The sequence below is a fragment of the Saimiri boliviensis genome, chromosome 16, assembly GCF_048565385.1.
Source record: "Saimiri boliviensis isolate mSaiBol1 chromosome 16, mSaiBol1.pri, whole genome shotgun sequence".
Classification (NCBI taxonomy): Eukaryota; Metazoa; Chordata; class Mammalia; order Primates; family Cebidae; genus Saimiri; species Saimiri boliviensis.
The window spans coordinates 63,611,347-63,625,394 of record NC_133464.1 but is presented as its reverse complement, the minus strand read 5'-3'; the positions used below and the strand labels follow the sequence as shown (position 1 = coordinate 63,625,394).

Here is a 14,048-nt window from a genome sequence, read left to right as displayed (position 1 = left end):
ATGTGAAGAACATGCAAGATTGTTGCATAGGTACACACATGGCAGTGTGGTTTGCTGCCTTCCTTCCCCTCACCTGTATCTGTCATTTCTCCCCATGCTATCTCTTCCCACCTCTCCACCCCTCGTCCCTCTCCCATTTCCCCCCAACAGACCCCAGTGTGTAGTGCTCCCCTCCCTGTGTCCATGTGTTCTCATTGTTCAACACCCGCCTATGAGTGAGAACATGCGGTGTTTGATTTTCTGCTCTTGTGTCACTTTGCTGAGAATGATGGTTTCCAGGTTCATCCATGTCCCTACAAAGGACACGAACTCACTTAGATTTTTAAATGCCAGACTAAGAAATCTGAATGATTACTGATTCTGATAATCCAGTGAAAACATGGTATGGCAATATCAGAAAACCAATGGGAAATTAAATCAGTGAAGGCTAGGATGATGGCAGGGATAATTAGGGGAAACAACTTGTTACATTTTTATTTTCACATTTTGTTTTCATGACATTGGGTTTGGGTAAAAGAGGAGTTCATAAGTATATGGAACTGTGATATTTTGCTGTCTCTCAAGTGCCATATGGATCAAAGTTCAAATTTTGTCTTCAAGTTCAGGACCTGGTTCTGAATCAGCAGAGGTCAACCCATTGCTGCCAAAGAGTGGGGGTCTGTTGGAAGAAAGAAAGAGACATTGGTGTGAATGATGGCGCATGACTGTCATTACAGAACCCATCTCAGGCCTTGGACATTTTCAATATAGTTTATTGGTTGGGGGGTGCCAAAACCTATCCTTAGAGCAACATGGAAGGACTAGACTGAGATTGTACTGGGTGTGAAAGATTGTCAGGCATACAGTAAACAGCTGATGAGAACACAAACCTTCAGGGGTTTTATTCTCTGCATCCTCACTAACATCTATTATTTTTTGTCTTTTAATAACAGCCATTCTGACTAGGGTAAGATAATATCTCATTATGGTTTAATTTGCATTTGCATTTCTCCAATGATTAGTGATATTGATCATTTTTAAATATAAGTGTTGGCCATTTGTATATCTTCTTTTGAGAAATGTCTATTCATGTCATGCCTAAGGGGATTTTTTTTTTTTTTTGAAACTCACTCTGTTGCCCAGGCTGAGGTATAGTGGTATGATCTTGGCTCACTGCAACCTCTGCCTACAGGCTCAAGTGATTCTCCTACCTCAGCCTCCTGTGTAGCTAGGATTACAGGTGCATTGCCACCACTCCCAGCTAATTTTTATATTTTTAATAGAGACAGGGTTTCACCATGTTGGTCAGGCTGCTCTCGAACTCCTGACCTCATTGTGATCCACCTGCCTTGGCCTCCCAAAGTGCTCGGATTACAGGTGTGAACCACCAAGACTGGCCTGTCATTTTTTTTTCCTCCCTATTGTTTGAGGTCCTTTTATTCTACATGTTAGTCCTTTGTTGTATGGATAGTTTGCAAATATTATCTCCCACTCTACAAGATCTTAGTTTTAAATTATTTTCCTAGACCCATGTCCAGAAGAGTTTTACCTAGGTTTTCTTGTAATATTTTTATAGTTTTGGGTCTTACTTAACCCTATTCTATAATCAATTTTGAGTTGATTTTTATATATGGTAAGAGATAGGGATCCAGTTTCATTCTTTTGCATATGGCTGTCCAATTTTCCTAACACCATTTATTAAAGAAGGTGTCCTTTACCCAGTGTCAGTTCTTGTCAGCATTGTCAAAGAACTGACAGGCTGTAAGTATGTGTCTTTATTTCTGGGTTCTCTATTCTGTTCCATGGAGCATTTCTCTTAGAGTCACTCTTGGTTATAACAATTTCCCCTAGCATTTACTTGTCTGGGAAAGACTTTATTTTTCTTCCATCTATGAAGGATGATGTTGCTGGATAGACTCTTCTTGGCTGACAGTTTTTTTTTTTTTTAATTTCAGCATTTTAATTATATCACCTTATTCTGTTCTAGCATGTGAAGTTTCTGCTAAGAAATCCACTGTTAGTCTGATGGGGATTTCTTTATTGGTGACTAGATGCTTTTCTCTTGCTTTTAAAAGGATATGCTTTTTATCTTTGACTTTAGGCAGTCTCACTGTAATGTGCCATGGGGAGATATTTTTGCATTGTGTTTGCCTATGGATTGCTGAAGCTCCGGTAACTGAATGTGAATGTCTGACATTCTTGCTAGACTTGGAAGTTTTCTTCTATTATTTAATTATATAGGTTTTATAGTCCTTCCTTTGTCTCTTTGCCCCTGGGATGCAAATAATTTGAATATTTGATTACATTATGTTATCCCAAGTATCACAAAGCCTTTGTGAATTCTTTAGGTTCTTTTTCTTTATTTTTGTCTCACTGGATTATTTCAAAAGATGTGTCTTCAAGTTCTGAGATTCTTTCTTCTGCACGATCTAGTCTATTACTGAAGCTTTCAAATATATTTTATATTTTCTTCAATTAATTCTTCAACTCCAGAATTTCTATTTGATTGATTCTTAAAAATATCTGTCTATCTCTTTGATAGATTTCTCATTTATATCCTGAATTCTCCTTCTGAAATCTTTGTATTGTTTTCCAGAATTCTCTCATATCTAACTGAGCTTCTTTAAAATTGAAATTTTGAATTATTTATCTTGGATTTCAGCAACTTCTTTTTGATTAAGATCTATTGCTGGAAAATTATTGTTTTCCTTTGGAGGTTTTACATATCTTTGTATTTCGATGTCTTCTATGTCTTTATGTTGATATCTGTGTATCTGATGTAACAGTTGCATCGTCCTATTTTTGAATTTACTGCCGTAGGGTAGGACTTTTCTGAAGATATATCTGTGGTGTTGGTTGAGTAGGGCACTTTGGCTTTTATTCTGGGTGCATGTAGTAGTGTAGTCTCTGTATTTTTCTTTTTTTCTGTAAATAGCATTAGTGCTATTTCCTCTGTGATTTCCTTAGAGGATTAGGATGTAATTATTAGTGAAGGCTGTGGTGAAGTTGTGCTGGGGACTGGGGAGCCAGGTGGGCTAGTCTTCAGGCCCCAAGGGTAGCAAGAGTAGGGTGAGTCTACTTATCTTTGATCCCCAGAGTGGTGTATGCTGGCACCTGTGTTGGCGGTTACTGGTAGGCCGGTTCCTGGGCCTTAGGTGGCTTGCATGGATGCTGGTAGTGGCAGCAGTGGGCTAGGTGACTGAACAGGTTCTTATGTCACTGGGAAACCAGTGTGCTATGGGTCATGGCAGTAGAGATGGGTGGAATGATCCTCTGGGTCCTGCATGGTATGGGCTAGCATTGGTGGTATCTGTGCTACTGGTCACCACCCACAGCTCCAGACATGCTGCTCTCAGGCTCTTCTGCTCTCTGCAGCAGCAGTGCCACAGTGCCATGTGGCAGGGAGGAAGGACTTGCTTTCACACCAGATCCCAGGCATGCAGGCCATGTCACACTGTGGGGTTGAGTCTCAGACAGGCAGCTCTGGGTCACCTGACCTAGCCTTCAGCAGCAGTAGCAGAAGTGGGTGTGTGGACAAGGACGAGTTGTCCCGTTCTCTATGTGTGAGCCTAAGTACAGAGACTGTTCTGTTGGTGGGGGAGGAAATTAAACTAATGAGTATAAATTACTCCAGTTTGCCATTAAAGGAAATGATAAATATGGTGAGATGGTGGTAGTTGGAAGGAGTTCTGGAGCCTATTGAAGTGTTCCCTGTGTTAATGGGGTTTGTTTTAATAGAGAGAAAATGAACTTAAAGATATAGGTGTAACTATTTTATTGAATCAGCTAGATTTGATTAGTTTAAGTGGGAAGCAAACATTATTTTCTTACTACTGCCCTTCAAACTCGTGTGGCACACGTATCTCTCTAAAAGCTTTCCTAGTCAGTTTTGTCAATTAACTCCTTCTCATTGTCAGATATTAAATAACTTATTTCATCTAAATTAGTACTTCCATTTAGCATACAATCAAGCTATGTTCCTTCTCCCAGCTCAACCTGGTCCTGCCAATTATTACACAAGCCAAGGGAAAGAAGAAGGTCCTGATCAGTTCTTCCACCCTATTCTTTTACTCTCTATTCTTTTCATTAGTTCTTTTTCTTTTCTTTCTTTCTTTCTTTCTTTTTTTTTCTTTCTTTCTTTTTTTTTTTTTTTTTTTTAAGATAGGGTCTTGTTCCATCACCCAGGCTGGAATGCAGTAGTGCAGTCATGGCTTACTCTAGCCTCAATCTCCTGGGCTCATGGTACTCTCCTACCTCAGCCTTCTGAGTATCTGGGACTATAGGAGTATGCTGCCATACTTGGCTAACTCTTTGAGGGGTAGACATAGGAGTCTTGCTATGTTTCCCAGGCTGATCTTGAACTCCTAGCCTCAAGCGATCCTCCTGCCTCGGCATCCCAAAGTGCTGGGATTATAGGCATGAACTACTGTGCCTGGCCCTAATCTGTTTTTCAATTCATATTATAGTTTTTGTTTCCTCCATAAGTGGGGCAAGGTGTGGGGAAGAGTTAAGTTGTTAAAGAGTTAAGAATTAAAGTGAGGATCAGCATCAGTCTTGTACCCCATGGAAATATCAGGAAATACAAGTCAGGTAGTTAAAGAGATTCTCTTATATTACTCTGATCAGGAAACAGCCCTGGGTAAACCAATAGATTTTGCAGTATTGGGAAGAGTGAGGTGTTACTTTCTCCTTTTTGTATATATTGCTATTCTCTATAAAAAGTCCCTCTTCCTTGGTTTGAGATAAGGGACATCATCCCTCCTCCACCCTCCATGGGGAGGGAAAAATCAGGGAAATGCATAGAACTCCAGTAGCTCTATTCAGAAAAAATACTATCTCTGCACTCAGATCAGTCTCCAGCCTTCCCATACATAGACAACAGGTTGGTGAAGGGTGAAGTGTTGAAACACTTTTTTTGGCCACCCCTTTGCAAATTTTGCCTTAATGAATCTATTATCTCCTCATTTGAATGTACACATTCTCATCATTTATTACATTCAGCTGAGAGAACAGAAAAATGTCATTTCACATTCTGTTGCCTAGGAAAGAAAAGGCATTTATGATTCTTGCCTAAGAATGCAGGTTCAGTGCATTTTCTGAATGTAAGATAGAAAAGAATACTTATTGTTATAACCTAAATAAGTTTATGGCACCTGTGGCCACTATCAGAATGTTATCAGGTTCAAAAGACACATTGATCTGATGTCTGGCATGTAAAAGAAATGTAAATCTTTGGTCAAGGAAATTTCAAATGAGGGATGTATACATTTCAAACAATGTATGATAAATAGCAAAACTTCATCAAAAATATTTTATTCATACCTATTGCCAGAGTTTTAGTGATAACCTCTCAAAAATCTCTCCTTGTATCCCCCCGCTTCTCTCTACCAATTCTACTCTTCCAAGAATAATTCTTGATCCTTTTTAAATCTAATACAGTTTAGCATTTTCACTCCTTCAGTTCCTCACTCAAACTTTATACCAGACATCTCAACATACATCCTGATAGCTGAGCAAGTGTATACAGAAACATTTTTAGAAGATGAGGAAGGGGTGAGTAAAGAAAGTTATGAATGCTAAGATATTTCGTCTGGGACATACTGATAAATATAATTTAATTTTTCTTTTTTTCTTTTGGTTTAGCCAAAACTGGTAAAACTGAGTCACTACATGTAGCATTCACTGAAGATGAAACCACTTCCATTAAAACAGATAAAACTCATTCTCCTGATGTTTTAAGAAATGAATCAGAAACACCTATCAGCATCCAAAATATCTTTCTTGATCATTCTGTACAAGAAAGAGTAACTATAATTTTATCACCCCAAAAATCTACTAAGCATGTCTGCTGGAAGATTCCAGATACTGCTACTGGTTCCATATTTTTTCCAAGTTGTCCTTCAGCTTCTACTCGAGTTTTTGGGAAAAAAACAAACAAAATGGAAAGTTCAAGAAAGTTGAAAACTGTGAAAGACGTTTATACTGAGAAAAGGCTAGAAAACATTTTAGTTCTTTCTTCAGAGTTCTCCAAACCTAAAAGTATTCCTGGCCCAGTTATCACTCACAAACCTGAGAAAGTGCACCCTAAGTATCAACCTTTACCAAAGAGTCCAGGCTATACTTATCGGCACACCTCGAGAAATGTAAGAGCAACAGTGCCAAGCCCTCCACCTCGGACTGTATCTACAAAGCCAGAAGGACAGTCTGAACAGTTTAAACCAACTACTACATTGGCACTAAGAGTTACTGAATTTCCAGGTTTTATTTCCTTGCCAACACCAACTTTGCCAAGAAAACCTCAAAGACAGTCTGTGATAGGTAAATACAATCTGAACATAGTATGATTAGAGAGTCAAGTAGAGCAAAGGGGAGAGAAGGCATTCAAGCTAATGGTATCCCTCCCTCTTTGGGTTTTCAGGGTGGGAAGATGGAATCACCTTGTATCTATACATGTAATACTTGAGCCATAGGGCAATAACCAAAATCCTGACCTTGCAGATCTGCCAAGGCCAAGCTGGGCACTCCATTCAGATGGTGATGATGGGAACCAGTAAGGGAATTCAAAGGATCAGAAAAGCTAATATAAAGAAACAGTGAGAATACACAATCATTCAAAAGGTGATCTAGATGAACTCCAGAAGTAGAATGCCAATACTGATAGATGCCTTCACGAATACATTTTCATGGAAAATTGCAATCCATTAAATGATGAACAATTATACTGAAGTCATAAAACCCTCAAATGAATTTTTACAAGTATCCAAAGTCCTCCATTTTTTTTCCTTTTTTCTAGAAACTCTTGCAACAGAAAATGAAAATGTAGAAAGTACCTCAAAGCAGATCCCACCAAGACCACCTGAAGGTAACTGCTAGATTTATACAATTCTTTTAGAAACTGTATACAAGATTATATCTTTATAAAAGTATTATTGATTTTGTATGTTTATGTGTGCACTTCACACATGCATAACACACATATGGCTTACCTCATTTTCAGCTCCGTAAGTCATTTATGGAGCAGCTATTTTTAATGTATTGACTATGAACCAAACATTTTGATATTCAGAATCTAAAAGCTGATGTACTATTATTCTGGGTGGGACAAACAGGCATACAAAAATATGAATTAACTATTTGCCATGTGCCAGACACTGTTTCAAGTGCTTTGACCTTACTTACTTGGAAGAAACAAATAATGAAAATGAAATACATCTTTGAAGAAAGCTTACACCATCCTAGATGTTACAAAATGTCTACAAACAATCTCTCAAATATAGTGGGTGGTAAATAATTTACAATTACCAGGCACACAAAGAGAAAGACAAAATGAATGAAAACTAGCAGAAACAATAAGTGCTAGAAATATATCTACAGGATAATTTGGTGTTAGGATTATTGGACACATTTTTAAATAACTTGGTGACTTCTGGGTTTTTTTCCATGATTCAGTAGTGTGTATTGGACTAACCTTACCAAAATTGACTATTAAAAGCTGCCAAAAATATATAAGGTACTATTGAAGGAACTGGACAGTAACCAATGTGGATATGACTTGAGTGGAACTGGACAGTAACCAATGTGGATATGACTTGAATGCCTACAATTCCTGCAAGAAGGGAAGCTCTACCTTTACCTGGGCTTTTGCCAAAGGGTATTTGTGGTATGGGAGTATGGATCACAAGTGGTGCTTTTAGTGGATTGAGGAGATAGCAGTCAGACTTCAGAGCAGCCAATAGACTTGGGACTTGAGGGAGAAAGTCTTGGCGAGGAAAGAATTGAAAGATGAAGCAAAAAATCTGCATACAAGCTGGGCACAGTGGTGTGCAGCTGTAGTCCCAGCTCTTGAGAGCCTGAGGTGGAATATCACTTTAGCCCAGGAGTTTAGGGCCCACCTGGGTAACATAATGAGACTGCATTAAGCCATTCTGGCATTGCTATAAAGAAATACCTGAGACTGGATAATTTATAGAGAAAAGAGATTTAATTGGCTTATAGTTTTGCTGACCATATAAGAAGTGTGGTGATGGTATCTGCTTCTGGTGAAGGGCTCAGGGAGCTTTTACTCATGGTAGATAGCAGAGTCAGAGCTTGCATATCACATGATGATAGCAGGAACAAGAGAGTGGTATGGGGTAGGGGGTGCCACACACTTTAAAACAGCCAGATCTTACAAGAACTTGCTATCTTGAGGGCAGTATGAAGCCATAAGGGATCCACTCCCATGACCTAGACACCTCCCACCAGGCTGATGTCCAACATTGGGAGTTACATTTCAACATGAGATTTAGAGGGGACAACATCCAAACTATATTACTCCACCTCTGGCCCCTCAAATGTCATGTTCTTTTCATGTTGCAAAATACAGTCATCCCCTGCCAGTAGTTCCCCAAAAGTCTTACATCATTTCAGCATCATTGAAAAGTACAAAGTCTCACGTGAGACAAGTCATGTCCCTTTGTATTAGAGTTCTCTAGAGGGATAGAACTAATATGTTATGTGTATATATGAAAGGGAGTTTATTAAGGAGAATTGACTCACATGATCACAAGGTAAAGTCCAACGATAGACCGTCTGCTAGTTGAGGAGTAAGGAAACCAATAGTGACTCAGTCTGAATCCTAAAACCTCAAAAGTAGGGAAGCTGACAGTGCAGCCTTCAGTCTATAGCTAAAGGCCCAACAGCCCCTGGCAAACCACTGGTGCAAGTCCAAGAGCCTAAATGCCAAAGAACTTGGAGTCTGATGCTCTAGGGCAGGAAGCATCGAGCACAGGAGAAAGATGAAGGCCAAAAGACTCAGCAAGTCAGCTTCTTCTACCTTCCGCCTGCTTTTTCAGCTGCCTGTGCTGGCAGCTGATTGGATGGTGCCTACCCACACTGTGGGTAGGTCTTCCTGAGGGTCGGTCTTCCTTTACTACTCCACTGATGCAAATGTTAATCTCTTCTGGCAACACTCAGAAACACCCAGATACACCCAGAAACAATACTTTGTATCCTTCAATCAAGTTGACAGTTAACATTAACCATTACACCCTTCCACCTAGACACCTGTAAAATTAAAACAAATTATTTACTGCCAGGATACAATGGGGGTGGGTACCAGCATTGAGTAAACATTCCCATTCCAAAAGGGAGAAATTGGCCAAAAGAGAGGGGCTACAGACCCTATGCAGGTCTGAAACCCAGATGAGTAGATATTATATCTTAAAGCTCTAAAATAATCTTTGATTGGATGGCCCACATCCAGGGCACACTGATGCAAGGGGTGGGCTCCCAAGGCCTTTTCCAGCTCCACCAATGTGGCTTTGCGGATACAGCTCCTGTGGCTGCTCTCATGGGTTGGAGTTGAGTACCTGTGGCTTTTCCAGCCTCAGGATTTAAGCTGCATGGGGTGCTACCGTCCTGGGGTCTGAAGGGTGGCAGCCCACTTCCCACAGCTCCATTTGTGTGGGGGATCCAACCCCACATTTCTTCTCTGTACTGCCCTGATAGAGGTTCTTGGTGAAGGCTCCACCACTGTGACAGGTTTCTACCTGAGCACCTAGGTTTTCTCATACATTTCTCTGAAATGTAGGTGCAGGCTGTCAAACCTCCTTCACTCTTGCATTCTGCAGGTTTTGAGGCTTAACACCATGTGGAAGTCACCAAGGCTTACATATTGCAGACTCCAAAGCAGCGGCCTAAGCAGTATCTAGAGTGCTTTGAGCTGAGGCTGGAGTCAGAATGGTCAGGATGCAAGGAGCAGCCCCCTCAGGTGGCACGGGGCAATAGTGCCCTGGCCCTGGCCCCTGAAACTATTCACTCCTCTTGGTCCTCTGGGCCTGTGATGGGAGCGGCTGCCACAAAGGTCTCTGAAATGTCTTTGAGGCCTTCTTCCCATTTTCTTGACTATTCGTACTTGGATCCTTTTTAGTTATGCAGATGTCTCTAGCAAGTGGTTACTCTATAGCCTGCTTGAATTTCTCTCCCAAAGCTTTTTCTTTACCTGCTACATGGCCAGACTGCAAATTTTCCAGACTTTTACAGTCTGCTTCCCTTTTGAATATAAATTTAAACTTTGCCATTACTTTGCTCCCACAGATGAGCATAGGCTGTTAGAAGCAGCCAGGCTAAATCTTGAATGCTTTGCTGCCTAGAAATTTCTTCTATCAGTTACCGTAAGTCATCACTTTGATGTTCAGACTTCCACAGATCATTAGGGATGAATAGAATTTAGCCAAGCTGTTTGCTAAGGCATAACATGGATGACTTTTGCTTCAGTTTCAAATAAGTTCCTCATTTCAATCTGAGACCTTGGCAGCCTGGACTTTACTGTCAATATAAGTATCAGCATTTTGGTCATGCTGTTTACCCAGTCTCTGAGAAGTTCCAAACTTTCCCTCATCATCCTGTCTTCTTCTGAGCCCTAGAAACTCTTCCAGCCTCTGCCTGTTATCTAGTTCCAAAATGGCTTCCACATTTTCATGTATCTTTATAGCAATGCCCCCTTTTCAGTATTAATTTTATGTGTTGGTTTGATCTTGCATTGCTACAAAAAAAAAACACCTCAAGACTGAGTAATTTATAGAGAAAAGAGGTCTAATTTGTTTACAGTTCTGAAGGCTATACAAGCATAGTCGTGGCATGCACTTGGCTTTTGGGGAGGCCTCAGTGAGTTTTTATTCATGGCAGAAGATGAAACGAAACAAAAGCAGGTATATCATGTTGCAAAAGCAGAAGCAAGAGAAAGATTGAAGGAGAGGTGCCACACATTTTTTTTTTTTTTTTTTTTTTTTTTTTTTTTGAGATGGAGTCTTGCTCCGTTGCCCAGGCTGGAGAGCAGTGGCACAATGTCAGCTCACTGCAATCTCAGCCTCCCAGGTTCAAGTGATTTTCCTGCCTCCGCCTCCTGAGTAACTTGGATTGCAGGCATGCACCACCACGCCCAGCTAATTTTTGTATTTTTCATAGAGACAGGGTTTCACCATGTTGACCAGGTTGGTCTTGAACTCCTGACATCAAGTGATCCACCCTTCTTGGCCTCCCAAAAGTGCTGGGATTACAGATGTGAGCCACTGCATCCAGCCTGCCATGTACTTTTAAACAACATCTAATGAGAATTCCATTCACTATCAGAAGGACAGCACCAAGCCATAAGAGATCTGCCTGCATGACCCAAACACCTCCCTCCAGGACCCACATTGGGGATTACATTTCAACATGAGATTTAAAGAAGACAACATCCAAACTATATCACAATCTCCTGAAAAGAAATCTGCATACAGACTCCCTCAAGGGTGCTAGCTGATTTCTAAGCCATGCATGTATAGAACAAGACTCCAAGAAACACAGCAGAAAACATCAGCTGAGAAGATAAGAAATTGATCATAGAGTTTTGTGGTTGCACAAGAGGTGGATAGTAGAGTTCAAGCTCTGACAAAGTGTTGGGGCCTTTGTAAACACATTGGAATTTCAGTTGAAATTCCATGCCTTAGGAATAAAAAGCATGTTCTAAGAAAGGGGACAAAATCAAAATATCCAAGCCCTAACAAAGCTCAAATCAATATTTGATAATGGTATTTTCTGCCTAATCAAGGAAAACCTAACACATGTTGAGAGAGAGAGAGCAAGAGAGAGTGCATTATCCAGACTTGTTAAAATAGTTCATACTCAGAGTCCAGCATTAAATTTAAAAATTACAAAGCATTCTAAAAAAAAAACAAAATATCTGAAAACCAGTAGAAAGAAAGGCAATAGAAATAGTCCTATATTTGATTCAGATATTAGAGTTTCAAATGGATTTAAAAATGACTATAATTACTATGTCCAAGAAAATAAACAGATCATTGGAGAATTTCACCACAGAACTGGTATTTTTGTTTTTAAAAATGAGTCAAGTAAAATTCTAGTACAATAAAAATAATATAACAAATTAATAATTCAAATAGCTGCATTTAGTAAGAGGTTATACATAGCAGAACACTCCAACAACAGCCTTCATTCCTCCCAGAACTTTTGTATCATTGCCTATGATGTAAATTAACTTCTGGGTCTCTTCCATGTCATGCTGCCATTTTTGCTTTATTGAGTTTCTTCTCTGGTGGTTTCCTCCTTAGAAAATTCAAGGATTCTCAGATTCTTGAGAGATCACCTCCTCTTCACCTCCATCTTCCTCATTTCTACTCAACAACCAACTGCTTGGGCCTAGAGCAGGGAACAGGCCACAGACTTACGTCTTAACCCACTTTCTTTTCCTTCTTGCTGTATTCTTTCTCCCAAGCCAAGGAATCTCCGTATTACATTATATATCTTTCTTTATTCTGTGGTCAGCTTTTACATCTCTTGATCTGAAATGGGCACAGAGATTCTATTTTAGAAATTTAAAAAATTTTTGTTTTGTTTGTTCTAGGATGCATTATTTTCTCTCATTGAAGCAGTAGCATAAGAATTACTGACATTATAAAATATGTTTCTGCAAGCAATGCAGCAATAATAACTGGGAATAAAATATATTACATAAAATTTTGAAATACTTTCCTGCTACACTTTGGTGTATACTTCCAGTGGACATTTTTGATGGAAGGTGAAACCCATAGGGTCATAATAAAGTAAATTTAAATTTAGATGGTCTTTGTTTGGCTTACTCCTGAGATGTTTGTTTGTTTATTTCCTATGGGGGAGCTACAAACTAAAGGAAGAGTTTAATTACAGAGGGCATTCGAATTATACATCAAAGTGATATTAAGGAAAAAGTGAGGTTGATGTCTTGCTGAGATAATTCTTACATGATGTCACTTATTAATTTTGTGAGCCAGAAGTTCTTTATGTAATTCATAGTAAATTTTAAAACATTTTTACACATAGTATAAAAAGACAGATATTGATGGAATCTAAATTATCTAGGTAGAAATCTATGAACATATGATTTTCTTTGGGGAAGATAATGGTACATCTAAAATTACAAAATAACACAACACCCAATTTGGCAAACAACTAACTGAGTTTGGGTAGATGAAGGCTATTGGGAATCACTGCCAGAGGATGTGTGCACCTAAGCTTTTAGGGTAACTCAATATTACCATAAGATAAATACCTCTTGATTATCATTCTAAGTGATAACATATTTAAATTTTATGCTTTGTTTTGTTTATTTAGGTGCTAAAAAAATAGAATCAGAGGTACATATTGTACGTGGTGAAGGTTTTAAGACTGTTGCAGCAACACGGTATGAAACAATAACAGCCATGACCAACCTGGCCATAGTAAACTGTCAAGTATATGGAAGAAATGCACTTAATCTTAAGGTATGCTAGATCTTTTCAGTGTCCTCCAGTATTATCAATTGTTTTGCTTTAGATTTCCCAATATAAATTAGTTTCCATGATATTGAGGGGAACTTTCTTATTACAATAGAGATTTCTCAGGAAAACATTCAAATTGCATCTCTAAACCTATATTCCTAGTTTGCCTTCAGTTTGAAAAGATTCTGAGGTCCAAGTCAATCACAGTGCTTTTTTATTACTTAGCATGATAAGAAAATTTGAATTCAGATTTATTGTATTTTTAAGTTATTAGCAATCTTTGGCTCTGTGACAAATCTAGTACTAGGATGGCTTTTCACTACACACAAGCTCAGTATCATGAATAACAATATTAGTTATCATTTGTTAAGTAACCACTATGTGCCAATTACACATTACTCCTAAAACACAATTATGTAAAGTAGGTATTATAATCTTCATCCTGCAGATAAGAACAATGAGGCTTAATGAAAGTAACTTGTATACGATCACACAGTAAGCAAGTTGTAGAGCTTGGGTTTGAACCCAGAACTTTTTGGCCTCAAAATCTATGCTTTTTTATTTTAAATTTTATTTTGAAATAAATTCTAACTCATAGAAAAGTTGTGAAAATAGGAAAAGCTACAGAGAGTTCATCTGAAAAATTAGGGCATTAAAATAATACTCATATATACTGGGAAATTGGGAAAGCCAGATGCATGGCTGGGGCCAGACACATTCTTAGAAAAGACCTGAGAAGGTCCTCAGCTTTTACATCTGGCTGACCTCTAAATGCAGTGCAAGCAGGAAGTA

At 39.0% G+C, this 14,048-nt stretch overlaps 1 protein-coding gene across 1 annotated transcript in view; it reads left to right on the top strand.

Annotated features, from left to right (window-relative positions):
* The window catches only part of LRRC63 (leucine rich repeat containing 63), a 58,768-nt gene that overhangs the window by 8,886 nt on the left and 35,834 nt on the right, over nucleotides 1–14,048 (top strand). Inside the window, exons 2-4 of the mRNA XM_010344908.2 lie at nucleotides 5,623–6,297; nucleotides 6,773–6,841; nucleotides 13,111–13,259. Coding sequence (XP_010343210.2) covers nucleotides 5,623–6,297; nucleotides 6,773–6,841; nucleotides 13,111–13,259 — 893 coding nt within the window. The remainder of the gene's footprint in view (nucleotides 1–5,622; nucleotides 6,298–6,772; nucleotides 6,842–13,110; nucleotides 13,260–14,048) is intronic.